General features: G+C 42.2%; 2 protein-coding genes across 5 annotated transcripts in view; both read left to right on the forward strand.

Moving 5' to 3' along the window:
* LOC133514925 (protein shisa-6-like) overlaps positions 1–17,776 on the forward strand; it is a 53,784-nt gene extending 36,008 nt beyond the window's left edge. The window contains exons 5-9 of the mRNA XM_061847031.1: positions 3,848–3,913; positions 7,972–7,992; positions 9,481–9,609; positions 14,238–15,687; positions 16,421–17,776. Of these exons, the coding sequence (XP_061703015.1) occupies positions 3,848–3,913; positions 7,972–7,992; positions 9,481–9,609; positions 14,238–14,890 (869 nt within the window). The 3' untranslated portion in view covers positions 14,891–15,687; positions 16,421–17,776. The remainder of the gene's footprint in view (positions 1–3,847; positions 3,914–7,971; positions 7,993–9,480; positions 9,610–14,237; positions 15,688–16,420) is intronic.
* Positions 17,777–22,654: 4,878 nt separating this feature from the next.
* Positions 22,655–25,175, forward strand: LOC133514820 (phosphoinositide-interacting protein-like). Of its 4 annotated transcripts, none has more exons than XM_061846810.1 (3): positions 22,655–22,791; positions 24,202–24,280; positions 24,560–25,175. In XM_061846810.1, the coding sequence occupies exon 3, from the start codon at positions 24,566–24,568 to the stop codon at positions 24,968–24,970; it is 405 nt and encodes a 134-aa protein (XP_061702794.1). In that variant the 5' UTR covers positions 22,655–22,791; positions 24,202–24,280; positions 24,560–24,565; the 3' UTR covers positions 24,971–25,175. The 4 variants fall into 4 exon arrangements, with proteins under 4 accessions (XP_061702794.1, XP_061702793.1, XP_061702795.1 ...); XM_061846809.1 differs by having other exon boundaries at positions 24,202–24,258; XM_061846811.1 differs by lacking the exon at positions 24,202–24,280 and having other exon boundaries at positions 22,763–22,791.
* Positions 25,176–27,163: the final 1,988 nt, after the last annotated feature.

A 27,163-nucleotide genomic window follows, 5' to 3' on the forward strand; every position in this document is an offset into this window, starting at 1 on the left:
TCAACAGGGTAGCTGTGCGAGAGCCGATTGGACACTTTCAGCTCTGTTGCCATGCTACACTCGCACGTCGTGTGAATGTCAACGATTGGGCGCAGCGGGAGGGCCGCAAATGTCAGCACGGGCCCAAACGGCGTTTCAGTGTCACCGCACAAATAGCATGAGACTCATTATCATAAGTGTGAAAGAAGGAAACCGGATTGGCTGTCAGCAGGACACCTGAAAAGTTCCTCCCATGGGCACTCTGATTGGTTTAGTAGAGAGATCGACAGACGCATGCCAGATGTGAGGTGCCAATATGGTTCCTGAACAGTTTGGAAAGGTTTCCACTCCCTGTATCTTCATCATTTCAATTTCCTCTCTTGTTGTCCCACCAACTCGCGACAAGATGTCGATTTAATCGTAAAACTCGATCACTAGCAGTGTGGTTCTGCTTGCTCCCTGTGCCCGATGGACTTGTTGAGGCGTGGCTGTGGAGTCACATGACCCTCGGCGAGGATAGCGGCAGCTTTGTGTGATGTTCCTTCGGATATAAGAAAGAAGACATCAGATAAATCTGTGATTATCCTCGCTGGACGCGACAATATTCAAGCCCACCAAGAATGGCCTCAACTTCCTGTTACGTCCAAATAAGGAAGTGACCACCTGAATGAAAATATTAAAGGCCGAGTAAACCACCAAAAAAAAAAATGTAAACTTGACACACCAGAGAGAAGAATGTTGTTCACAAATCTGCCTTGTTTGAATAAATAAATGAAAATCTGCAAGTATAGAGCTTGTGCACCGACGTCACCGAAATCACATGCCTCGCCATATTGCTGGTCAAACAAACCATTGTTCAATGCTAAATCCATTGAGACGAAACGAAAATCTCTCTTATAGCACGACGCCCAGAGTTTTGTCCGATACCATTAAACATTTAGAAGTTGAAAATTAACGAAGGTACATAGAAAAATGAGAGACACTTGGCATAAAGGATGCATATTTAATGCCACATAACTATGGAGCCACTCAGATTTTTTCAATACAAATACCAATATTTTAAAAAATTACCCCTGGTTTAACTATGATTGGGAAAAAAAAGACAGCGAGTTGTTTCCTCTGTACACGAAGCGTGTTGCATCCACACGTTAAACTTTGGTAAACTTCTCCATGATCCATGTTTTTTTTAAACGCATTGTTCTCAAATGAGCCAACTTGGCATTATAAATACCTCTTGGGAATTTGAGATTGAGAAGAATAATTCCTTGCTGAAATGAAGTGATTGCTACACAGTCGTGTCTATTTGGTTGGGCACCATCAATCATATTTAATTGGCAAAATCCATCAATCTTTTCTCATCTTTTCAGCTGGTATTCCATACAATGATCTCTTTGAATAGCTGTCTCGTCTTTTGTAACAACCAACAACGCAACAAGTCTCCGGCATTGTGTATATTCTGCTCCAGTTCAATGTCTCCCACACTGTCGAGCAGCTCTTTTTGACCGGCAATATGGCGCAGTGAAAATGGTGAAATCACATGCACGAGCTCTATAGAGCATGAAGCTTCCAAATCTTTAAAAATAGAGCCCTCCAGAGCCCTGAATACGCTCCCTCAGCTGTCAATTGCATACCTGTCTGACTGCTTGTTGTAGTGTTGTTAACAAAAAAACGTTAATACAATGTTTAAGTACAGACTAGCTGGCATTTTTCAAAACAATACAAAAGAAATAATGTAAAATAATCAATCATGATCTGTTTTTTGCCAGATGGAACAGCTCCAGAACAAATACATAAAACAGGTTGGACAATGCAATTTAAAAAGATTCAGATATCAGAATACAATAATCCTCCGTTTCACTAAGCAAGATGCTAACTCTTTAAAACCAAAGAAATGTAACAAACGGCGACAGCGTGATATTTCAGCCTCCGAGCTGCTTGAAAGTCTTTTAAGTATTCAATGATGAAAAATTAAATGCACACGTCCCAATTAGTATGATCCCATGGAACCTGTAATGCTGTGGCACAAGGACTATGTCAGTCGCAGGAGGCCGGAGTTCATGGATAAGGTTGGCTTGAGAATAGAGAACCAATTGGAACCATGACTAACCGGGACTTGGCCAGTTAATTTCGAACACTGGTGGTTGTTATGTGGATTCACACACAACACACATCCAAGAGAGGCGGTGACGTATTTGACAATCTAATGCCGTACCGCTCAGCTCAATAGCTCGTTAGCCTGTTAGTTGATGGGCATAATTTTGTTCGATTCTTGGTTGATGTACAGCTTCAGCTGTTCAACATTCTCCATTGTTGTATTTCACGCATCAGAATGCAGCACACATTTTCAATTGGAGACAGGTCTGGACTGCAGGCAGGTCACTATAGTCGACTCTTTTACTATGAAGCCACGCTGTTGTAACACATGCAGAATGTGGTTTGGCATTTTCTTGCTGAAATTAGCAGGGGTGTCCATGTAAAAGACATTGCTTGGATGACAGCATATGTTTCTCCAAAACCTGCACATACCATTTAGCATTAATGGTGCCTTCACATATGTGTAAATTACCTGTGCCATTGGCACTAACCCAGCTCCATACCATCACAGATGCTGACTTTTGAACTTTACGTCCTGGTTCTTTTCCTTTTTGGCTGGAAGAACACAACGTCCACAAATTCCAAAAATATTTTAAATGTGGACTTGTCGGACCACAGAACCTTTTTTTCACTTTGCATCAATCCATCTTAAATGAACTCGGGCCCAGAAAAGCCAGCAGCATATCTGTCGCTAAAGGGCTTTTGCTTTGCATAGTAGAGTTTTAAGTTGCACTTACGGATGTTGTGCTGATTTACTGACATTGGTTTTCCTAAGCATTCCTTATGTGGTGATATCCTTTACACATTGATGTTGGTTTTTGATGCAGTGTGACCTGAGGGATCGAAGGTCACAGGCATTCAATGTTGGTTTTCGACCTTGCCGCTGACATCCAGTGATTTCTCCAGATTCTCTGAACCTTTTGATGATACTATGGACTGTAGATGATGAAATCCCTGAATTCTTGCAATTGTATATTGAGGAGGATTGTTCTTAAACTGTTGGACTACTTTTTCATGCACTTGTTCACAAAAAGGTGAACCTTGCCCCATCTTTGCTTGTGAATGACTGAGCAATTCAGGGACATTCTTTTTATACCCAATCACCTGTTCCCAATTAGCCCATTCACCTATGGGATGTTCCAAACAGGTGTTTAATGAACATTCTTCAACTTTCTTAATCTTTTTTGCCACCTGTCCCACTTTTTTTTAATGTGATGACACCATAACGTTACAAGTTAATGATTTGCTAAAAACAAAGTTTATCACCTGGAACATTAAATATATTGTCTTTGTAGTGTATTCACTTAAAAGTAGGTTGAACATTATTTGCAAATTATTGTATTCTGTTTTTATTTATATATATTTTTTTCAAGTTGTAGGCATACTGTACTTGGATAGCCAATTCCATGTTGTAGTAGTAGAAAAATGGCCCAAGTGACCCCAAATATTTAAATAAATAAATAATTATTGGCATCACCACATGAACATAGCGCCATATCATATCCTCTTACACACTGTTCATGTCATCTTACTGTATAGTTCAGCTTCCTCTACATTCTAATATGTAATATGTAATACAAACATTGTATTTTTTACTTTCTTTTGGACATTTTTCTTCACCATCCCATCTTACATTACAACTTCCCAACTGCACTGTTCCTCTAACAGTAGTCAATCAGATTAGTGAGTCACTGTGACATCATTGACACTCTTTTGGATTATTGTGATTGCTGCGTGAATGTGATTGATTTTACACGGTTTGTGTGTCCCGCAGGAAATCACCATCACCATGACTACCAGCACAGCCACGTGGATCTCACAGCTCTCACGCCAAAGCTGGGTGAGGACACTTTTACTTTTGAAAGCTGACAGACGACCCCTCGCACTTGACATACTTTGATGGAAAAAGATCAAAGTCATAAATAAGCAGTGACATCACAGCATGAACTGATGATTTTAGCAGTTCAGCATCCAATCAGATTGCTCTGTGGTCATCAACGAGGCTGCTGTTTATTTATTTATTTATTGTTTGTTGTTATTTTTGTAGCATGGGTCCTTATCGTCACCTTATCATGGTGGAGGGGTTTGTGTGTCCTGATGATCCTAGGAGCTAAGTTGTCTGGGGCTTCATGCGCCTGGTAGGGTCACCCATGGCAATAAGGTCCTAGGTGAGGGACCAAAGTTCGACTCCAAAACCCCTAGGACGAGTACAAAAATTGGATGTTTATTTCCCTTGCCCGGACGCGGGTCACCCCCCTCTGGAGATAAGCCTGGAGGTGGGGTTGGAAGGCGAGCGCCTGGAGGCCGGGCCTGCACCCATGGGGCTCGGCCAGACGCAGCCCGAAAGGGGAACATGGGTCCCCTTTCCCATGGGCTCACCACATGTGAGAGGGCCGGGTGCAATGTGAGCTGGGCGGCGGCCAAAGGCGATCCAATCCCCGGCTACAGAAACTAGCTCTAGGGACATGGAATGTCACCTCTTTGGCAGGGAAGGAGCCTGTGTTGGTGCGTGAGGTTGAGAAGTTTCAACTAGATATAGTTGGACTCACCTCTATGCACCACTTGGCCTTTGGCACCACTCCTCTTGAGAGGGGTTGGACTCTGTTCCTCTCTCAAGTTGCCCACGCTGAGAGACGCCAAGCAGGTGTGGGTATACTTATTGCCCCCCAGCTCGGGGCCTGTACGTTGGGGTTTACCCCAGTGGATGAGGAGATAGCTCCCTCCGCTTTGAGGTAGGGGGACAGATCCTGACTGTTGTTTGTGCTTATGCACCAAATGGAAGTTCAGAGTCCCCATCCTTTTTGGTGGCCTTGGAGGGAGTACTGCAGAGCGCCCCCTCTGGGGACTCAATTATTCTGCTGGGGGACTTCAATGCTCACGTGGGCAATGACAGTGAGACCTGGAAGGGCGTGATTGGCAAGAACGGCCCCCCCTGATCAGAACCCGAGTGGTGTTCAGTTATTGGACTTCTGTGCTCATCACGGATTATCCATTATGAACACCATGTTCAGGCATAAGGGTGCCACATGAGCATCTGGCATCAGGAAACCCAAGGTCGCAGTTTGATGATCGACTTTGTGGTCATGTCATCGGACTTGCAACCGCATGTCTTGGACAATCGGGTGAGGAGAGGGCCAGAGCTGTCGACCGATCAACACCTGGTGTTGAGTTGGTCCCGATGGTGGGGGAAGATGCCGGTCCGACGTGGCAGGCCGAAACGTGTCGTGAGGGTCTGCTGGGAACGCCTGGCAGATTCCCCTGTCAGAAGGAATTTCAACTCCCACCTCTGAAAGAGCTTTGCTCACGTCCCAGAGGAGGCGGGGGACATTGAGTCAGAGTGGACGATATTCCGCGCCTCCATTGCAGCGGTTGGTGCCTGTCGAACACGTTAGTGGACACCAACAGTGAAGGATACTGTCAAGCTGAAGGAGGAGTTTTATCAGGCATTTTTGGCCTGTGGGACTCCCGAGGCAGCTGATGGATACCAGCTGACCAAGCAGAATGGAGCTTCAGTAGTCACTGAGGCAAAAACCCAGGCGTGGGAGGAGTTCGGTGAGGTCATGGAGAGCGACTTGAAGACGGTTTCAAGGAAATTCTGGTCCACCATCCGGCATCTCAGGAAAGGGAAACAGTGCACCGTCAACATTGTGCATAGTGGGGATGGGGCACTGCTGACCTCAACTCGGGATGTTGGTGGGGAGAATACTTCGAAGACCTCCTCTGTTCCACCAACACGCCTTCCCATGAGGAAGCTGAGTCTGGGTGCTCTGAGGCGGGCTCTTTCTTTCTCTGTGTTCGAGGTGGTTAAAAAGCTCCTTGGTAGCACGGTGCCAGGATTGGATGGGATTCGCCCGGAGTTCCTAAAGACTCTGGATGTTGTGTGGCTGTCCAGGTTGACACGTCTCTCCAAGATCGCGTGGTCATTGGGGACAGTGCCTCTGGATTGGCAGACTGGGTGGTGGTCCCCCTTTTTAAGAAGGGGGACTGTAGGGTGTCTTCCAGCTATAGGCGGATCACAGTCCTCAGCCTCCCTGGTAAGGTCTATTCAGGGGTGCTGGAGAGAAGGGTCCATTGGGAAGTCGAATCTCAGATTCAGGAGGACAATTTGGTTTTCGTTCTGGCTGTGGAACAGTGGACCAGCTCAACACCCTCGGCAGGGTCCTTGAGGGTTCATGGGAGTTCGATCAACCAGTCAACATGTGTTTTGTGGACTTGGAGAAGGCATTCGACCCTGTCCCTCGGGGAGACTTGTGGGGGGTTCCTCAGGAGTATGGGTTACCGAACCCCCTAATACGAGCTGTTCGGTCCGTGTACGACTGCTGTCAGAGTTTGGTCCGCATTGCTGGCAATAAGTCGGACTCATTTCTGGTGAGAGTTGGACTCTGCCAAGGCTGCCCTTTGTTACCAATCTTGTTCATAACTTTTATGGACACAATCTCTAGGCGCAGCCGAGGCATAGAGTATGTCCAGTTTGGTGGCCTCAGCATCGTATCTCTACTCTTTGCAGATGATGTGGTTCTGTTGGCTTCATCAAGCCGTGATCTCCAACTCTCACTGGAGCGGTTCACAGCAGCTGGGGTGAGAATCAGCACCTCCAAATCTGAGACCACGGTCCTCAGTCGGAAAAGGGTGGCATGCCCTTTTCGGGTCGGGATGAGATCCTGCCCCAAGTGGAGGACTTCAAGTATCTTGGGGTCTTGTTCATGAGGGAGGGGAGAATGGAACGAGAGATCGACAGACAGATTGGTGCAGCATCTGCAGTGATGCGGACTTTGTATTGGTCCATTGTGGTAAAGAGGGAGGTAAGTCGAAAGTCGAAGTTCTCAATTTACCAGTCGATCTACATTCCTACCTTCACCTATGGTCAAGAGCTGTGGGTCATGACCGAAAGAACAAGATCCCTGATACAAGTTGCCGAAATGAGTTTCCTCCGCAGGGTGTCCGCGCTCTCCCTTTGAGATAAGGTGAGAAGTTTGGTCATCCGGATGGGGCTCAGTGTCGAGCCGCTGCCGTCTGTATTGAGAGGAGCCAGATGAGGTGGCTGGGGCATCTGATTCGGATGCTTCCTGGACGCCTCCCTGGTGAGGTGTTCGGGGCGTGTTCTCCCGGAAAGACACTCCGGGGACGACCCAAGACATGTTGGAGAGACTATGTCTCTCAGCTGGCTTGGGAACGCCTCGGGATCCCTCTGGAAGAGCTGAAAGAGGTGGCTGGAGAAACGGAAGTCTGGGCATCCCTGCTGAAACTACTTCCCCCGTGACCAGAGCCGGTAAAGCGGTAGAAAATGGATGGATGGTTTCACAACTGGATAGAATATCTGCTGCACAGTTATGAGGATCAGGGATCAAATCCCAGCCCCGCCTGTGTGGAGTTTGCATGTTTTCCCCGTGCCTGTGTGGGTTGCCTCCCACATTACCAAAAACATGCATTAATTTTCTCTAAATTGCCCATAGGTGTGACTGTGAGTGCAAATGATTGTTTCTATGTGCCCTTGGATTGGCTGGCAACCAGTTCAAGGTGTATCACTCCTCCTGCCCGTAGATATCTGCGGTAGTCTCCAGCACTCGACCCTCGTGAGGATAAGCGGTTCAGATAATGGGTGGATGGATGATTCATTTATTTTTCCACAATTTTCTCAGGATATTTTCTGTTTATTAGTATTTTTTAGGTCTTGGTGTTTGATGCTTGCTATGATGTGCTATGATCATTTTTTTTTTTTTTTTAAAAAACAGCGATGTCAGAGCATTGCCAGATGATCATAGGACTTAATTTCGCATCCGATCAGATTGCTCTGAGGTCATGTGGACACTGTTAAGCTTGCTCTACTGCAATGTATTGATGTGGCACAGCTGCATAAGTCCCTCTGGTGCTTGACGCTTCTTCTTTGGCTTTTGTCAGCAAACAGACACGGCCGACACGGTGAGTTTTCCTCGCCGCCAGCGCCGCCGTCTTGTCTTTGTGCGTCCTTGACCCTCACATTCCCCTCCGCCCCAAGCCAGCTCATTGGAGGAAAATGAGAGGGACCAATCTGTACGATTCATTTTTGCTTCTTTTTTTTTCATTTTGACAGATAAAAAGAAACTGAAACTTAACAATTCAAACTTAGATGGTACAAAATGTTTCAGATAATTTTTTAAAAATCATTTCATCTCATCAAATAATTGCTTGCTTCATGTATTGAAATTTGTATTTTTTAAAACATTAAACAAAACTAAAATATAATTCAAAATAAAACATAGACCATGACAGGATGGAGATATATTAATTCAGTTCTATTAATTCACTCATGGGTTAATTAACAACATTGATTATAAAAAGCATATTCATGAAACCATAATTTAAAAAACAAAAAAACAAAATGAAGTTCAAAGACAAAAAGACTTGTTTAAACATAAAAACAAAAATAAAATAAATAATAACTTCAAACAATTGACCTCGCTCGAAAGACTACATTCCAACTTCCAAACCCGAACTGAAATACGTTAAGTTCAAAAGAAAATAATCAAGAAAATGTACAGTTTAAAAATATACATAATGGAATTATTTTGTTGAGATTATATAATAATAACCAAGTTAATTAAAATGCAAAAGCCTACTTTAAAAGCAAAACTTTCTTGGACTTCGAAACACTAACTGAAACTCATAAAATTATATAAATGAATAAAAAAATAGAGAAACAGTAACTTATTTTTCCAATACGACATATGTTGTTGATGAAATTCCTTTTTGTAACATCTGTTTAGTTAATCATCCTTGCTCAGAAACTCTAATCCAATACTTTAAACCCTTTCAAAAATCAAAGCAATAAATAAATAGTCAAGTTAAAAAAAAAATAAATATATATATATATTTATATATATATATATATATACATGTCATTATTTTTTTTACTAATCGGTATAACAAAATGAATTGAAAAAGTTTGAAACCCTTGTTTCTGGCTATTTTAAAACCCCAACTAACTCTTCCTTTAAAAACTATTATGAAACACTAATTGAAAAAAAATACTCATTGAAAAGAATTACATATCCATAAATTGAATAATTGTTTTTTTTTTCTTTATGTTATCCACTTCCTTCATTTTTATTCAGTTTGAAATATCCTGACAGCTAACTGAGTTGCCCGCTAACAAGTGTAGGCAGAGCAGCGTAAGAACAAAAAAACAAAAATGGTGCACGTTTACGATATTTAAATGACATTTATTGACCCGATCTTTGTCATTGATTCGCAACAATGCGGCAAGCCTGATGCAGTATGTCAACATTTAACAATATTTTCAGTACTCTATTTGTTTTTTTTGTTTTTTTGTGACATTGTGATAATACCACTCTGATGATAATTTAGATCATAAAAAAGGGTGATCCAAAATGTTCATTTTCGCTCCCGTTTTTTCTGGGTTCCCCGCAGAGCGAGCGGCGCGCCACAACAACATCCTGACGGCGGCCACCGAGCCGTACGACCTGTCACTGTCCAGATCCTTTCAGAACCTCAGCCACATGCCACCCGCCTACGAGCTCGCCCTCTCGTCTGACTTGAGTAAATCTCCTCCGTACCACACCCACAAATCGTCACGAGGCCAATGCTGCGGATGGTGCACGCGATTGTTTGCGTAACAGAAAATAATGGACCGTAACGATATTTTCAGTCACGCTTAAAGCTCTTCTCTGTCAGCCGGGATAGGCTCCAGCACGCCTGGGACCCTTGTGAGGATAAGTGATACAGAAAATTAATGGATGGATGAAATTATTCAAAAATACTTTACTCACGAATATCTATTCATCCACTTTCTAAACCGCTTATCCGCACAAGAGTCACTGGAGTGCTGGAGCTTGTCCCAACTATCTTCGGGGATGAGGCGAGGTACATCCTGAACTGGTTGTAGCCAATCGCAGGGCACATGGAGACAGACAACCAGTCGCCCTCAGATTCATAGCTACGGGCAATTTAGACTTCAATAATGTTTCATATTGTCGCTCTGGTGTACTCCAGAGTTCAGGTTTGTTCCTGCAGCTTTGAGATGGAGGCTTGCACCTTCCATGTGAGCTAACTTGAGTGATGTGGTGTTAACTCGAGCTGACATGTTTATTTCAAAATAACTTTATTTTCAGTCAAATATTTACCGGTCTACATCGAAAGACACGACAGGGTTATTAAAGAGTTCAAATATGCTGTACATGATGGCGATGCAAAGCGTTTTCTGTGTCTTTTGCAGAGCCAATCAATTATGTCATTCATTGATCAGATTGGTGAATTATGACATTAAACCCGATCAGACCATCAGCATAAAATGCTAATTATTGCCCGATAGTGATCAAATTGGTGTAAATTTGAATCATAATCAAGTTAGGTGTGTGGATTTTCCCTACTGTCAATTTTAAATAATGTACTCTTGTTTTTCAGAAATGCAGCCCTATGGGGGCACAAACCAGTGCAATCTGTAGGCCCGTCCCAAGCCCGGATAAATGCAGAGGGTTGCGTCAGGAAGGGCATCCGGCGTAAAAACTGTGCCAAACAAATATGAGCGTTCATCTAAAGAATCCCATACCGGATCGGTCGTGGCCCGGGTTAACAACGCCCGCCCCCGGCACTGCTAACCTGCAGGGCGTCGGTGGAAATTCAGCTACTGTGGGTCGAAGACAAAGAAGAGGAGGAAACCGGATCCAGCGTCAGAAGAAAAAGAGGAATGCACAGAGCCTACAACTGAGTGTAGGGACTTTGAATGTTGGGACTATGACAGGAAAAGCTCAGGAGTTGGTTGACATGATGATTAGGAGAAAGGTTGATATTCTGTGCATCCAAGAGAGCAGGTGGAAAGGTAGTAAGGCTAGAAGTTTGGGAGCAGGGTTTAAATTATTCTACCATGGAGTAGATGGGAAGAGAAATGGAGTAGGGGTTATTTTAAAGGAAGAGCTGGCTAAGAATGTCTTGGAGGTGAAAAGAGTATCAGATCGAGTGATGAGACTAAAATTTGAAATTGAGGGTGTTATGTATAATGTGGTTAGCGGCTATGCACCACAGGTAGGATGTGACCTAGAGTTGAAAGAGAAATTCTGGAAGGAACTAGATGAAGTAGTTCTGAGCATCCCAGACAGCGAGAGAGTTGTGATTGGTGCAGATTGTAATGGACATATTGGTAAAGGAAACAGGGGCGATGAAGAAGTGATGGGTAAGTACGGCATCCAGGAAAGGAACTTTGAAGGGCAGATGGTGGTGGACTTTGCAAAAAGGATGGAGATGGCTGTAGTGAACACTTATTTCCAAAAGAGGGAGGAACATATAGTGACCTACAAGAGCGGCGGTAGAACCACGCAGGTAGATTATATTTTGTGCAGACGATGTAATCTGAAGGAGGTTACTGACTGTAAAGTAGTGGTAGGGGAGAGTGTAGCTCGACAGCATAGGATGGTAGTTTGTAGGATGATTCTGGTGGTGGGTAGGAAGATTAAGAAGACAAAGGTAGAGCAGAGAACCATGTGGTGGAAGCTGAGAAAGGAAGAATGTTGTGCGGCCTTCCGGAAAGAGGTGAGACAGGCTCTCGATGGACAACCGAAGCTCCCGGAAGACTGGACGACGACAGCCAAGGTGATCAGAGAGACAGGCAGGAGAGTACTTGGTGTGTCATCTGGTAGGAAAGGGGAGAAGGAGACTTGGTGGTGGAACCCCATAATACAGGGAGTCATACAAGGAAAGAGATTAGCGAAGAAGAAGTGGGATACTGAGAGGACTGAGGAGAGGCGAAAGGAGTACATCGAGATGCGACGTAGGGCAAAGGTAGAGGTGGCAAAGGCTAAACAAGAGGCATATGAAGACATGTACACCAGGTTGGACACGAAAGAAGGAGAAAAGGATCTCTACAGGTTGGCCAGACAGAGGGATAGAGATGGGAAGGATGTGCAGAAGGTTAGGGTGATTAAGGATAAGATGGAAATGTGTTGACTGGTGCCGGTAGTGTGCTAAATAGATGGAAAGAATACTTTGAGAAGTTGATGAATGAAGAAAATGAGAGAGAAGGAAGAGTTGAAGAGGCAAGAGTGAAGGACCAGGAAGTGGAAATGATTACTAAGGGGGAAGTCAGAAAGGCATTACAAAGGATGAAAAATGGGAAGGCAGTTGGTCCTGATGACATACCGGTAGAGGTATGGAAGCAATTTGGAGAAATGGCTGTGGAGTTTTTGACCAACTTATTCAACAGAATACTAGCGGGCGAAAAGATGCCTGAAGAATGGAGGAAAAGTGTTCTAGTTCCCATTTTTAAGAACAAAGGGGATGTTCAGAGCTGTGGGAACTATAGAGGAATAAAGTTGATGAGCCACACAATGAAGTTATGGGAAAGAGTAGTGGAGGCTAGACTCAGGACAGAAGTAAGTATCTGCGAGCAACAGTATGGTTTTATGCCTAGAAAGAGTACCACAGATGCATTATTTGCCTTGAGGATGCTCGTGGAAAAGTACAGAGAAGGTCAGAAGGAGCTACATTGTGTCTTTGTGGATCTAGAGAAAGCCTATGACAGAGTACCAAGAGAGGAACTGTGGTACTGCATGCGTAAGTCTGGTGTGGCAGAGAAGTATGTTAAAATAGTACAGGACATGTATGATGGCAGCAGAACAATGGTGAGGTGTGCCTTAGGTGTGACAGAGGAATTTAAGGTGGAGGTGGGACTGCATCAGGGATCAGCTCTGAGCCCCTTCCTGTTTGCAGTGGTAATGGATAGGCTGACAGATGAGGTTAGACTGGAATCCCCTTGGACCATGATGTTCGCAGATGATATTGTGATATGCAGTGAAAGCAGGGAGCATGCAGAGGAACAATTGGAAAGATGGAGACATGCACTGGAAAGGAGAGGAATGAAGATTAGCCGAAGTAAAACCGAATATCTGTGCGTGAATGAGAAAAGTGGAGGGGGAAGAGTGAGGCTACAGGGAGAAGAGATAGCGAGGGTGGACGACTTCAAATACTTGGAGTCAACAATACAGAGCAATGGAGAGTGTGGTCAGGAAGTGAAGAAACGGGTCCAAGCAGGTTGGAACAGCTGGCGAAAGGTGTCTGGTGTGTTATGTGACAGAAGAGTGTCTGCTAGGATGAAGGGCAAAGTTTACAAAACAGTGGTGAGGCCGGCCATGATGTACGGATTAGAGACGGTGGCACTGAAGAAACAACAGGAAGCAGAACTGGAGGTGGCAGAAATGAAGATGTTGAGGTTCTCGCTCGGAGTGACCAGGTTGGATAGGATTAGAAATGAGCTCATTCGAGGGACGGCCAAAGCTGGATGTTTTGGAGACAAGATTCGAGAGAGCAGACTTCGATGGTTTGGACATGTTCAGAGGCGAGAGAGTGAGTATATTGGTAGAAGGATGCTGAGGATGGAGCTGCCAGGCAAAAGAGCGAGAGGAAGACCAAAGAGAAGGTTTATGGATGTGGTGAGGGAAGACATGAGGGCAGTTGGGGTTAGAGAGGAAGATGCAGGAGATAGGCTAAGATGGCAAAAGATGACACGCTGTGGCGACCCCTAACGGGACAAGCCGAAAGGAAAAGAAGAAGACTCTTGTTTTTCAGAAAGACAATAATTGTTTTGTTTTTTTATCTGTATAATGAGTTGATTGAAAAAAAAAGTTTCTTAACCAATTGTTAAAATAATTGTCAGTTGCAGCCCTAGTGCCATGATATTGATGACCAATCGGTCCATCGTTAGCTAAGTGTTTCTCAACTTTTGCCCAAAGTTAGCTGGGATCCTTGTGAGGATAAGCGGCTTGGAAAATGCATGGATGGACTGTTACTCAACCTTTATTGAGCTAAAACACACATTTTGTAAATGTAAAATCTCACGGCACACAACTAAACAAAAATCTCACAAAAAATATACACAGTATAATAGACCTTTGTAGTACTATCGTGAAGTTCCCAACCAGTGTGCCGTGGCACATTAGTGTTTCAGGTGTGCCATGGGAAATTATTAAATATTACCTAATTGCTTAAAACGTGAATTTACAAGAACAATGCAGACAAAAAATTGATCAAGTACATACCTGATGGTGGAGAACTCATGTTACTTCTTTGTCGTTGTTACTCTAATGAAGCTAATCAACCCATATTGACAGAGTTCCTTACCCCACCAACCCCACCAGGTACTGACTCAGCATGTGACGTGACATGTTTTTGTGTGTCAGGTGACAAGGAAGTGGATGACTTCTATGCCAGGAAGCATCACCAAGCGGACTTTGGCGGCCGAGGCCACACCCATATGGCCATGCTAAACGATCCGCCGCCATTGCACCACCATCAACATCATCAACAGCAACATCAGCAACGTCAGCGCCCTCACCGCGTCCAGCGTGCTATGTCACAGGACCATGTCCTGTCCCCGCCGCGGACTCCCCGCCGCGGGGACTGTGGCCTCTCATCTTATGGCAATGCAGCTCCGACTTCCTACGGGGGCAATCGCCACCCGTCAGAAGAACTGCTACTGTCGGCAGAGCGCCTACGCTCCCAGGATCCTTTGCTGTCTCCCGCCGTTCGTCGCAACAAGTTTCGCCAAAAGGCCATGGCCCGTGCCATGTCTCACGCCGACATGCTGATGCCCACCACGCCCATGCATGAACGCCACCACATGGGCAAAATGCTGTCTGAGCCTGGCGATACCTACAACACACTCGGCGTCAACAACCTCAGCGTCAACACGCTCAGCGTCAATACGCTCGGCGTCAACACGCACGCCAGCACCGCCAAAAGGCAGGCCTTTGCCTCGCGCCGGACGCACACGGTGGACCACCTGCAGTTTGGCACAGGACATCATCATGGGACAAACGAGGTCACCGTTTGACTGCAGCAGACGAGACCGCTTCCTGTTGCTCCACTTCCTGTCGCCCACCGGCGAACAGCGTCACAAGGGCTTCACTGTGGCGACCAATCCTCCATTTTATAATATTAACACAATTGCGCATATAGTACTTCACATTAGCATTCAAATGTTCATGCAAATGTTAGAGGTGACACCATCATTTGGTAAACTGCTGAATTCTAAAATGACGCCATCTTCATTACTTTTTTCTTAGCGCTTGAACAAACACTAATGCTAGCGATGATGTCAAAATTTGGTAAAATGATAATGCTAAAATGACATAATCTTAACAAGGTTGTTCTTAACGTTATCATAGCCACACGAATTATTGTGATGATGTCTTCATTAAGTAAATCGTAAAATGATGACCCTAACCCTCAATTTTGTAGTTATTGGTGTTCCCGTGGCCCTGCAAATGCTGTAGTTGCTGACTAAAATCCTAAATGTTAAAATGCCAAACGTTAAAATTAAGTCGTTTTTTTGTGGCCACTCAAATCCTAGTGTGACAACATCATTAGCATGTTACAATGTGACGTCTTGGATAGCATTCACTCGCTAGGCTAAGATGACGTCAATCTATGTAAATACAACCAGCAAAGTGATTGTTTTATCACTTCCTGTTCTTGCTCCTACACTTCCTTTTGGCTTTTGGTGTAGAGACGAAGGTGTTTCTCACCTCATCGCAAGGGCTTCAAGCAGATCCTACATTTTGGAACCGAGGACATAAAGTATTTCATCTAGCACTGGAATTGGGTTAGGTTGCCGCCCCAATGTCAATTGTAAGGATTCATACAACTATGCTAATGCAATGTCGCTGCTAGCATGCTAAATGCTAACATGGTTAGTGCCCAAATCAAACTTTATTGTTAGCACTCTCTCTGCCATGCTACTGCTATCGATTGTCATTATGAGCCAAAATGATAATTGCCAAAACAGCATCGGAATCTGAATCATCTTTATTTGCCAAGTATGTCACAAGGATTTTTTTTTGGGGGGGGGGGAGGGGGCTGTTGTGCAAAAGATGGAGAGTCCTCTGACAATTTAGAGTAGTTTGAATTGACTAATAGGGCAATAATCTGCAACAGTGGCCATTCTGTAAATGGTGCAGACTTCAGTACGGATTGGTCAAGAACGGATATGCAAGTCGTGCAGGGTAGCGAGACAACTACAGTGAGTGTACAAATAATGTGTAATTGCCTTGGCAGAGATTTGAGAACAATTTGAAGACATAATTAAAAGCAAATTACAATGGAATTGTAAATTAACTAAGATGTGAGTGGCTAGAGGTAGATGTTGGAATGTCTGCTAGTTTTAGTTGGCCTTTAGTTTAGTAGTAGCGCCTACCTGAACAAATAGTGAAAAAGGTGGCGACCAGAATGTGACAGGTCCAAGAGGATTTTGCATGCTCTTGTTAGTTGTGGGAGTGTGCAAGTTCTTGATTTTTCTCAGCAGTTATAATTGTCTGTTGCAGTCAGACATAATGCTTTTTTTTTTTTTTTTTTTTTGTGGCAGCACTGTGATGAATGAACACAGGACTGATTCAATGATCGCTGTGTAGAACTCCCTCAACAGCTCCTGTGGTTGGCCATGCTTCCTCAGAAGCTGCAGGAAGGACATCCTCTGCTGGGCCTGTCTGAAGATGGAGTTGATGTTGGTATCTTACTTCAGGTCTGAGGAACTGTAATTGCCAGGAACTTCAAAGTCTCGATGGTTGACACAGAACAGTTGGACAGCGAGATGGGCAGCTGTAGTATTCATGTGGCCATACAAAGTCAATGTCGCCTTAGCATTCATACATCCACGGAAAATTTGATTGTGACATCTTGGTAGCTGTAATACTAAATGCTAAAATAACTCCTCATCTTTGCAACATTATTCTTAGCATTGCATTTAGCACAGCCACACAATTGCTAGCACTGACGTCATTGTTAGCTAAAATGGGACCATTGTTGCAACATTATTGTTATTTTTCACTCAGCCACTCAAAGATGACATCGTGTTACCATTTTCGTGTGATGAAATCCTCATCAACAGTAAAATGACATCTATGTTAGTGTTCGCACTAAAATGATGTCATGCCAATGTAATGACATAAATACGAGATGTCGTAGCAAATGACATAGCACGACATCATGTTAGCATTTATGCAGCCAACCAGATGCCAGTGATGACATCATCATGAACATTAGAATATCTTTGGTAATGTTCCCATGAAAATGAAGTAACATCAATGGAATCACATCAATATTAGAAAATGTAGCACACAACATCGCACGACATTTACTTCAGTGCTGACGACGACATCGTTGGGTGACTGCACAAGCGCCGAGTGATGAGGACTTCATCTTCGCCGAGCCACGTTATTTACCATTCATGCAGATGCGCCAATATGACATCATTGCTAACGTTTGCTGATCCCAAGAGCTGCGCAAAAACATCTTTCCCATTGTCATTAGCATTCATGCGACTATGCTTAAATACTGTAAATATGCTTCTGTAAATGCTCTCCCAGTCAAACTTTTTTTCTCTAACGTAGACCTTTTAATCTAGATAAGATTCATGTTATGTCACGTGTTACGCGTTTATTAGCACCTTTAGCTCAGCGCTGTTAACGTCCTCTGCATTTGAGGTCGCACCGCATCTGAGTGTTTGCAGGAAAAAAATCAAGACAATGGCCCGTCAAGCTCCTCCTTCCTGCCTCCTTTCCCTTCCACATTCAATTGGATAAATGCTTTTCTGGCAGCCATCACACGTTAAAAAAAAAAACGAATTAAAAGTTGTTTTTATACCAATTGTGTGTACGTGTGTTTAAGTGTGCGCGTGTGAGTGGCATCTCTTGACCCACCCTTTCCCCTTGTGTCCAGCCAATCAACAGCCATAGCATCCACCTGTTGTTTTACCTGATCTTAGTTCTCTAATAAACTTCAATAAATTCTACTTATTATGTTTTGTGAGTGTCAGATTGATTGATTGATAGCGATCCCTTGCACCTTTTTCATATTTTTATGGGACAAAACTTGAAAATGGTGTCAAGTGTTGCACATTAATTCCATATCATCGATACCAAACTTGAAGTCCATCCACCAGTACACTCTTTGTCGTCACTAGTAAGATTATTAAATGGACTAATAGAACTCTATGTCAAAAGTGGGGCAAAACTTCACAAGTTGCATGCCACTAGTACCAATATGTCAAAATTGTCCAACTAATGTGCATAAATGTCAGAGAAACATTACTAAAAATACACAGTCGTTCTACCAGTGCAGAGAAACGTCACACAGCAGTGGAAGGCAGTAGTACAATAAAACATTACAAGTAAGACAATCATCCTACTACATGTGTGCTAAATTGTCTTACTATTGAGGGCAAAGAGGTTACTAGTAAATGGACAATTCAGATTACTATTGAACAAATCCTTTCCATATTCAGTGCCCGGGAAGAATGCCCAGTACCTAGGGACAATTTCTCCAATGTCTTGAATGCATGTTTTGGGAACGTGGGCGGAAGCCAGAGTGCCCAGAGAAAACCCACACTAGCACGGGGACAACATGCAAAGCCCACACAGGCGGGGGCAGGATTTGAACGCCGGTCCTCACAACTGTAAGGCTAAGGTCCTAACCAGCCGTTCCGATATGCTGCCAGTTGTCCTACCAGTATGGCAAATTGTCCTATTAGTCTGCAGAAAAACTGCATCCCGTAAAAAGCATTACTAATACTACAGAGTCATTCTACTAGTGCACTGACATGTCATACAGTAGTGGAAGGCACCTGTGGAAAAATGTTTCTTGTAAAACAGTTCCTGGTGTATTTATTCATCTTACAAGTGAGGACAAAGCGCTGACTAGTACACAAACAATTTGGCACAATAGTATAAATCAAATGGCGATCCATATTCAGTGTTGTAGTAGAACCACTAAGAGCACTTGTAGAATAAATGTGTCTTATGATTCCGAAAACATTTTTCAAGACCCCAACAACTTCATCAGCCAGCCCATTAATTCAGACAGTATTAGTCCTTTTAACTAGTGTGATAAAAGATTACCTTTTATCTTATCTTTGTGGATTTCAGAAATATAACTGTTATATAAACTGCATGCAAGAGATGATGTATGATGAAGTACACCTATTGTCCATAAATCTTCTTCTTCTTTTCCTTTCTTTATTTGAGTGCTGCATTTTTGTTTATGTCATTTGAGATCTGACTAATTTACTTGTTTTGTTTTGTTTTGTTTTGTTTTGTTTTTTACCAGGATTGACAACAAAAATTCAAATTGATCCACAGACAGAGATATTTTTGATAACGGAACGTCAAAATCTCTTATGCAGTGCTGGTATTTTGATTGAGGCTGCAACTTACCAGGCTGATGTAATAAAAAAACATTCAAATGACAAATATTGAAGTTAACTTTGTTAATGATTATGACGGTCACAAGGAAGTGTTTAGAAAAAGGAAAGCCGTTTGAGGATTCATTTGATATCATACCATAGTGTAGTGAATCTTCTTGAAAAAGAAGTAGATAGTAGATGGACCCTAAAAGGGACAGAACACAAACATTGACATTCAGCTGCTACTGTATGATAACTAGCGGAGGATTTGGGATGAATGTTGGTCCTGATCCGTATCAGTGACATCTGGGAATTGTTTGACACTTCTGGATAAAAGCATTCGGACCTCCGCGATAGACAGAAGAACAACAAAAAGGACAAGTGTGAACTTTCAGGCCATTAGTGTTCTCTTTGTCAATTCCCGACAGAACAACTTCAAAGAATAAAAGCAACATGTAGCACTAAGATTTTATCTCACTTCACAACGAGCAGCAGTTTGGCAGAAGGTGAAGAACTGTTACAAAAAAAAGAGGCTTCAAGGTTGGATGTTGTCATTCCCAGGCCAAGTTTAATGTCAAACTAAACATCCAACAAAGAGAATTACTGTACACCTTGCGCATTTCAAGCAACCACATAACTTTGCCTGGCACATAACAGGAAAAGTTATTGACAGGCTAACAAAAAGCATCTGTATGGCAATTATAATACTTTCATCAACACATAACACATGGACAGAAACAGCTTATTGTTATTTAATCATCGCAGGCATATAAACTTTATCCTTTGTGAAAAATCATTTATTTTACTGCAAGTTACTGAGTGAGTTGTGAAAACTCTTCATCTGTCGCTATGTCTGGATTATGCCTGGCGGCAGGTGGCTAAGGGACGTGCATAAGAAGGAGCTGCACAATGTCTAATAAATTCAAGCAAAAAAGAAAAAAATGGTAAATTGTTCACATTTTATTTAAATATACATCAATAATCTTATTACATGGTAGATTCACATTGTTTTTCCCCCACCAAACTTTTCACACAACACCCATTATGATATTATTTTTTTTTTAGATTTTTTGCAATAGATTAATTAATTAATTCAAAGAAAACTCAGCTTTTGAGAGCTTTTCCAGGAAATTCAAAGCTCTGCGCAGGAGCTAAACCCATTTCCAGTTGTCAACTAATTTCAGTTGACATCATTTGGAAAGATACACACCTACATGTATACATGTATGTAAAGTTAACAAAGGAGCTAAGTGGGATGTTTTTGTGCGTCCGATAACGATGACATCCCAACACGCTAGCCTGAGGTTTTGGAGTCTGTTTATCATGGAAACCACAATTCCTCTGGTGAATTTTTCAAGAACAGCGCTGGAAGACCAAAACCACCAAACATGTCAAACAACTGAAACTTTTTAATAACACGCTAATCGGTGATAATATTGGAGCTCTTCTAACCACATGGAGTTGACGTGATAGTGCGAGGGCAAAATATTTTGCTCAGGTTTAGAAGATCTGTGGGTGGAATTATGTAAATTAAAAGAATTATGGCGGTACAGTGGGGTAACGCAGGCAAACATTTTTTTTTTTTTTAAAGTCCACAACTCCAGACATACATCAAACAATTTGGATACAGCACATTCAAATTGTATTTTTTACTCGCCCTGTAAAATAAAAAAAAAGGCAAACTGTACATGTGCTTTCTGATGAATGAGATTGTATTAACACATAATCTGTATTTCACTGAAGTGGCAGTGTTACCATCTACTGGATGTAATGTGTCATTACATAAGATTGGAATTTTAACCATTTTTACATTTACAATCTCAAGCACTCATTTTAAGTGTGTGTGTGTGTGTGTGTGTGTGTGTGTGTGTGTGTGTGTGTGTGTGTGTGTGTGTGTGTGTGTGTGAATTTTCCTAGCCGCTTATCCTCACAAGGGTCGCAGGAGTGCTCCATGGATGGATACAATAAAGAATTCTATAATAGTACGGTAGATATTGTATGATAATAATAAAATACAAAAACAACAAAATATCTACAGTATAAGTTTGTCGATTTTTCATCTGTGTTGTGGTGGTAGTACTTAAAATATACAAATTCAATAAAGAATACTCCAAAAAGTATACAAACTAATGACAGTCTAAAAGCATAACTGTTGTGTATGTAACTATGTTTTAAATGCATAAAAAAGTATGTAAAAGAATACAATACAAAACAAAGAGCAAAATATCTGGTCTAAAAGTATGGAATTTGTAAATACATTTTAATAAGTACCATCTAAATCTAAAAATAATAAAACAAAAAAGATGCAACATGTCTTCAGTCTCTCATCTCCCTGCCATGAAGAAGAAAATAAATGAATAGTTAATTTGGGTCATTTGTTTGTTTGTTGGTTGTTTTTTTAATGTATTTCTAAATTTGAAGATTTTGGTGTTCCTATAAAAAAAAAAAATGTCTTTTTTTTTGTCACACAAGTTATCCAATCACAAGCATCGGTAGGTCAATAATGGAAAAATCCAAGAAAGATTTCAGCAGAATTTAATGATGTTATACATTAACAATATTAAACGCAAACATGAAAGCGAAAATGAAGCCAATGTTGATGTTTCAGGGGCCAAAAAAAAAATCATATTAAACAAGTAAAATCAATGTTTATATATATATATATATATATATATATATATATATATATATATATATATATATATATACACACACACACATTTTATATACACTAGTGAATTGAAATAGGTTGGCTTTAATTTCACGAGTATGAAGACTCAAATTTACAGCGACTATTTTTATTTGAAAGTAAGCTTCAACTGAGCATCTTTTTTCATAGTTCAAAACAGTTTTACGCGCGGAAATGTTCACTTTAGCAGTTAATTGAAATAAATAAATGCAACACACTAGTTTATTTTAAGCATACAGGTTTTAAAAACAACTATGATACATATGCGCAGTGTTATCAAAAGTTTTGTGGCGCTAGATCTGTGTGCACGTGCGTGCGTGTGTGTGTGTGTGTGTACTACAACATAAAATCCATCCATCCATTTTCTTTTGCCGCTTATCCTCACATGGGTCAAGGGGAGTGCTGGAGTACAACATAAAATACCAAACCAAAAAGGATATACAGTATAAAAGTGTAGCTGTTGCATACTGTGTATTGAATCTGTGTCAGTGTGGCAAAGCCTCACACAAACACACATATTGACGATGGCTGAAGGCTGACTGAGGATCAATAATAATAATACTAATAATGTCGTTCTCAATACCACCCTGTCATTCCCACAGTCGACTCCTTCCCAGGAACATCTATGGAACCTCCTCCAGAGAGAGAAGCGCCAGAAGCTTTCAACCCAACCAGAAGGGACCAGGAGGAGGACGAGGAGGAGGAGGAGGAGGAGGTAAAGGAGGTGGAGGGCGGGATGCTGCCATGAACAGGAAGAAGCCTCTCGTCGCTTCCCAGTGCGTTCCTCCTCCTCTCGGGACCTTTGTTAAGATTTTCTAATGCTCCGTGAAGACTCTTCAGGACCCTTGAGAGCAACTTTTATTCAAAGGTAACACAATATTATTCCTTGACAAGGAAAGCGAAACTGGGATACAGCGCTAACGCTAAGTGATGCTAATGATGATGATGTCATGAGCTTCTTAAATTTTGCTTCGTCGTCGAGGAAAAGTTTGACCTGCTTTTGAATGAACTTTACGAGACGTCCATCACTTGTCCTATTTTGCAGGAATTTTGTTCATTTGCGTGTCGTACTTGTAGGGGAGTGATTCTAAAAAGTGTGGTACCCAATACCTAAACTCCCTTTAGTGTTACACAAAAAATATTGGAAATGATTTTTATTTGAATTACACTAGTTTTAGCATTCAGTCATTCCTTGATTATTATTTGCCGCTTATACTCACTAGGGTCGCAAGCATGCTGGATCGATCCTATCCCAACCACCTTTGGGCAAAAGACAGGGTACACGCTGAACTGGTCGCCAGCCACTCGTAGGGCACATAGAAGCAAACAACTATTTGCACTAACAACCCTAACCCTAACCCTATCACATCAATGGGCCGTTTTAGAGTCTCCAATTAATGTTTAAAAAAAATCCTGTTTTTGGGATGTGGGAGGAAACTGGAGTGTCCAAAAAAACCCATGCAGCCACGGGAAGAACATGAAAACTCCATACCGGCTGGGCCAGGATTTGAGCCCCAGACCTCAGAACTGTGAAGCAGACGTGCTAACCACTTGACACTGTTCCACCGTAGTTATAGCACATATTTGAATTTAAAATGTGAACTACAATAGCAGAATGGATGTTAAGATGAAAATTAAGAAAATAAAGGGAGATACAGTACAAGTTATGAGTAAATTAGGAGCAGTATTTGTATAAATATTCATCTACATGCTACTCATGCTATGCTGGTGGTATTTAATTCTGTGCAAAATATTCTGATGTAATCATTATTTAACCCATTCAGTACTTTATATTGGTAAACTGTCCATTTTTCAGTGTGTAGACACAGAAGACAGCCTTTCCCAGGTTATCAGTGAAAGTCAAGTTTGTAAACCGCTGTCATGACTAACGGACACCAGTATAGGGTGACGTTGCATCGCGTTGGATTTGAGATCAGCACAACTTTGAAGTAGATGATAAAGAGTAGTCAGTGAACTTCGGGTTTTCTTTATGAGAGAAATGCCAACAAGTTGGACGTTTAGTCACGTCATGTGTGTTCCGTACACGTATGGTATGGAGTATTTGTCACAAGAGTCAATAGAAAAAAAAAGAAAAGTGTTCATTTCCACCCATGCAGTGTTTCTTAGTTGTGTATCTGCAAATGAAATTAATCTTTTACTATTAAAAGCCCTGTATTAGTTTTGTAGTTTGATGCATCATAAAAGCAAGAAATATTTGTGTCAAAGTCACTGCTTTTTTTTTCCACAAAAAAGGCTCCTTTTTCTGCTTTTTGATCAGAAACCAGTGTTTGGGGGTGAAACCAACCCATGTTCTACTGCTGAAGAACAGAAAGAGGTAGAAAATCTTATTTTGGAAGGTACCATGCTTTTACCATCACAGTACAGAGTATTCAATGGTCGTGTAAGATTAGTTGAAATGCTCTAAAATGGCTGCCATTCAATGAGTTAAATTTCCTGATTTTTTTTTTTTTTTTTTTTTTTTTTTTTTTAGTTTCAGCCACTTTTAATATTATGGACAGTTTGGACAAATAATTCAGTCACACTGTAGCGTGCCACTAGGAGAAACCAGACCTAATGTACTAGACCATCTGACTTTCCAGCTTTCCAATAACTGTTTTTGTTCTTTCCCTGTGTAGGAAGTGATGCCAGGCAGCCCCGAAAACATCGCCCTGGGCGAGTGTACGCTGTCCCAGTCTCGCGACCATCTGACGCCGCCCAGCCGCACAGAGAGCACGGTGTTCAGCCTCTCCCGCAGTGAATCGCTGTGGACGGCCGAGACGCCACCAAGCCGCTGCAACGTCTTCTGGTTCCCCATCCACTTCATGTCGACGGGCGGCAGCTTCCTGGTGTGCGGCATCATCATCAGCGGCCTCTACTTTGCCGGACACAGCCGCAGGGTCAGCAACATTCTGGGCCCCGCCCTACTCTCCATCGGGCTGATGGTGTTCGTGGTGGGTGTGGTCCTCATCCCCATCACAAAGGAGAACAGACGGCGAGCCTTGAAGAAGCCTCTCGCTTTCCACCGCCATCCCGTCTTCAACATATGAACGCCAGGAAGCTTCTGGACCACAAGCATGAGTTGCTTTGAGAAGCCAAAGAAGGAAGTGGCCCACTATCTAGGGATTCTTATATAACGGACCGAGATAATTCCTTAAAGAGTCAATGAAAAATCCTTTTGGAGTGATTCGGTTGTAGGGAATGACTGAATGATTTGGAAACCAGGGACTGCGCCCAGAATAACTTTTTTTTTCATCCCCAAGTAAACGATCACTATAAAGGCATTTTGAGATAATGGCCTATATAGTTGACTCTAAGTGCTGAAACAATAAATCCAATACTCCCCAATCACTAAATTGTGATTTTTTTTTTTAATATAGTGCTTTATATAATTAGTTTTATTCAATTAATCAAATATTCCTTTGTCACATTACAGGGATTTTTTTATCCCTACATAGTTGATTTTAGGCCTGAAACAATTAATCAAATCCATAGCGGGATTTTGATGGAGACGATTACAACGTCTGTGCCGAGGGGAATCCTTATCGCCATAACGACGACTTGTCGGGAAATGAAAATGAAACCTTTATAGCCTTACACTGCCAACAGAACGTCACCCTCAAATCAAATGTTACAGAAATGCTATTTTATGTAGCTGCTGTTAACAAAACTGGTACTGACACGTTAACAGGACCTCGCCAGCGTCAACCATCCACATCAAAGTCTCCGCTCATCCTGACCGCCCTCCACCCCCAACCACACAAAAATATATCACTAAAAGCACAAAAGCAAACAATTGTGATTACATCATCCCGTAGCCAAGAATGATGCAATAAATAAAACGGTGAGCGGCTAAGCAGTTTAATCGAGCGGAGGTGGCTGCTTTCTTCTCACTGACGCATTACAGTGATCCATTTTGAACAAAACATGATTACTCAAACATGTCTAACATGACTATTATCTAAAAAAAAACATCTATACTGAGTGTTGCTTACAGAGAAACATGATACCCCCCATTAAAAATGTGAATTACTCCACTGGTCTTTCCATTGTAAGCCTAGTTTATATTCCAGATCTGGATCTGCAAACTGGTGGATGGTGTTTATCCACATTACCTGATCAAAAATGATCTACGGCTACACTGCCAGGTCGAGGCAAACCGCCGATGAAACCAGTGAAGAAGAACACTCAATGCAAGATTATTTCACTGTGCGTCCATGCAAGACTGTTCCAACAATTGTCGGTTGATTGCTCTTCCGTTGCACACCCTCTGACATTCCTGCATCATTGCTCTACTGGGTTCCCCTCCGATTTTTAAAGCCAACCACGTTTCTCTCCCTTGAAAGTTTGGGGCTTTGCTACACTGAATTTGAGTTTCGTTTTTGCGCTTGCTGTGGATTACAGAGCATTAAACGACTATTTCTTTGTTTTGACTTTTTTTTTACCCCCTTTTGTTATTTATTAGGGAGCAGGGAATGGGTAAATGATTCCAAATACACCAACTGTTTTACAAATAGTACATTCAACACACCTTCTATCCATTTTTACCGCAGTGTTTGTATCACTAATGAGTCATTCATGACACTAGAGTGGGAAAATGCTTTAACTGGGCCCAATTTGGACAGTTTCACTAAGGGTGTGTGCTCACTTTTGTTTCCCATGAATAAGAAAGTAATGGCTGTCTGTTCATTGTTGTAGGGGACGGTAAATGTACACTGACAACGGCACATTGTCGTAGTTACATTTCTTGTGTTAGCTCATAAAGGCAGAATTCAATTTTCCACAACAGGGGTGTGCTCACTTTTGTGATGTAGCGTATGTGACTTCTTCCCACCAATGTGGAAGGATGCCAGGGGGATACTCAGGAATGTTGATAATGGAAAAGCGCACTTGAGGGCAGGACTAATGCGATCTGATTGACTGCATGAATTATTAAACGCCGCTCGACTTTTCCTCTCGACTCTCTCGAGACTCGAGTGAGGGGCCGGCAGAACCCTTTGACAAGGAATGTCATGGCATATATTTAGGAAAAGTCATGTCTTTAAATCACAACAAACAACAATAAATCGCTCCACATTTACTTAAACCAAGTTGCACTTTTTAATGCACACACCAATGAAGAAAACGTGCAAAACTACAACATGGATTTGACTATCAAATCTGCTTTTAGAAGGCTGAAGGATTTGCATTGGGTGTGTGGAGTTGTACAAGTGTGTGTGTGTGTGTGTGTGTGTGTGTGTGTG

Source organism: Syngnathoides biaculeatus, chromosome 16 (genome assembly GCF_019802595.1).
Source record: "Syngnathoides biaculeatus isolate LvHL_M chromosome 16, ASM1980259v1, whole genome shotgun sequence".
Lineage (NCBI taxonomy): Eukaryota > Metazoa > Chordata > Actinopteri > Syngnathiformes > Syngnathidae > Syngnathoides > Syngnathoides biaculeatus.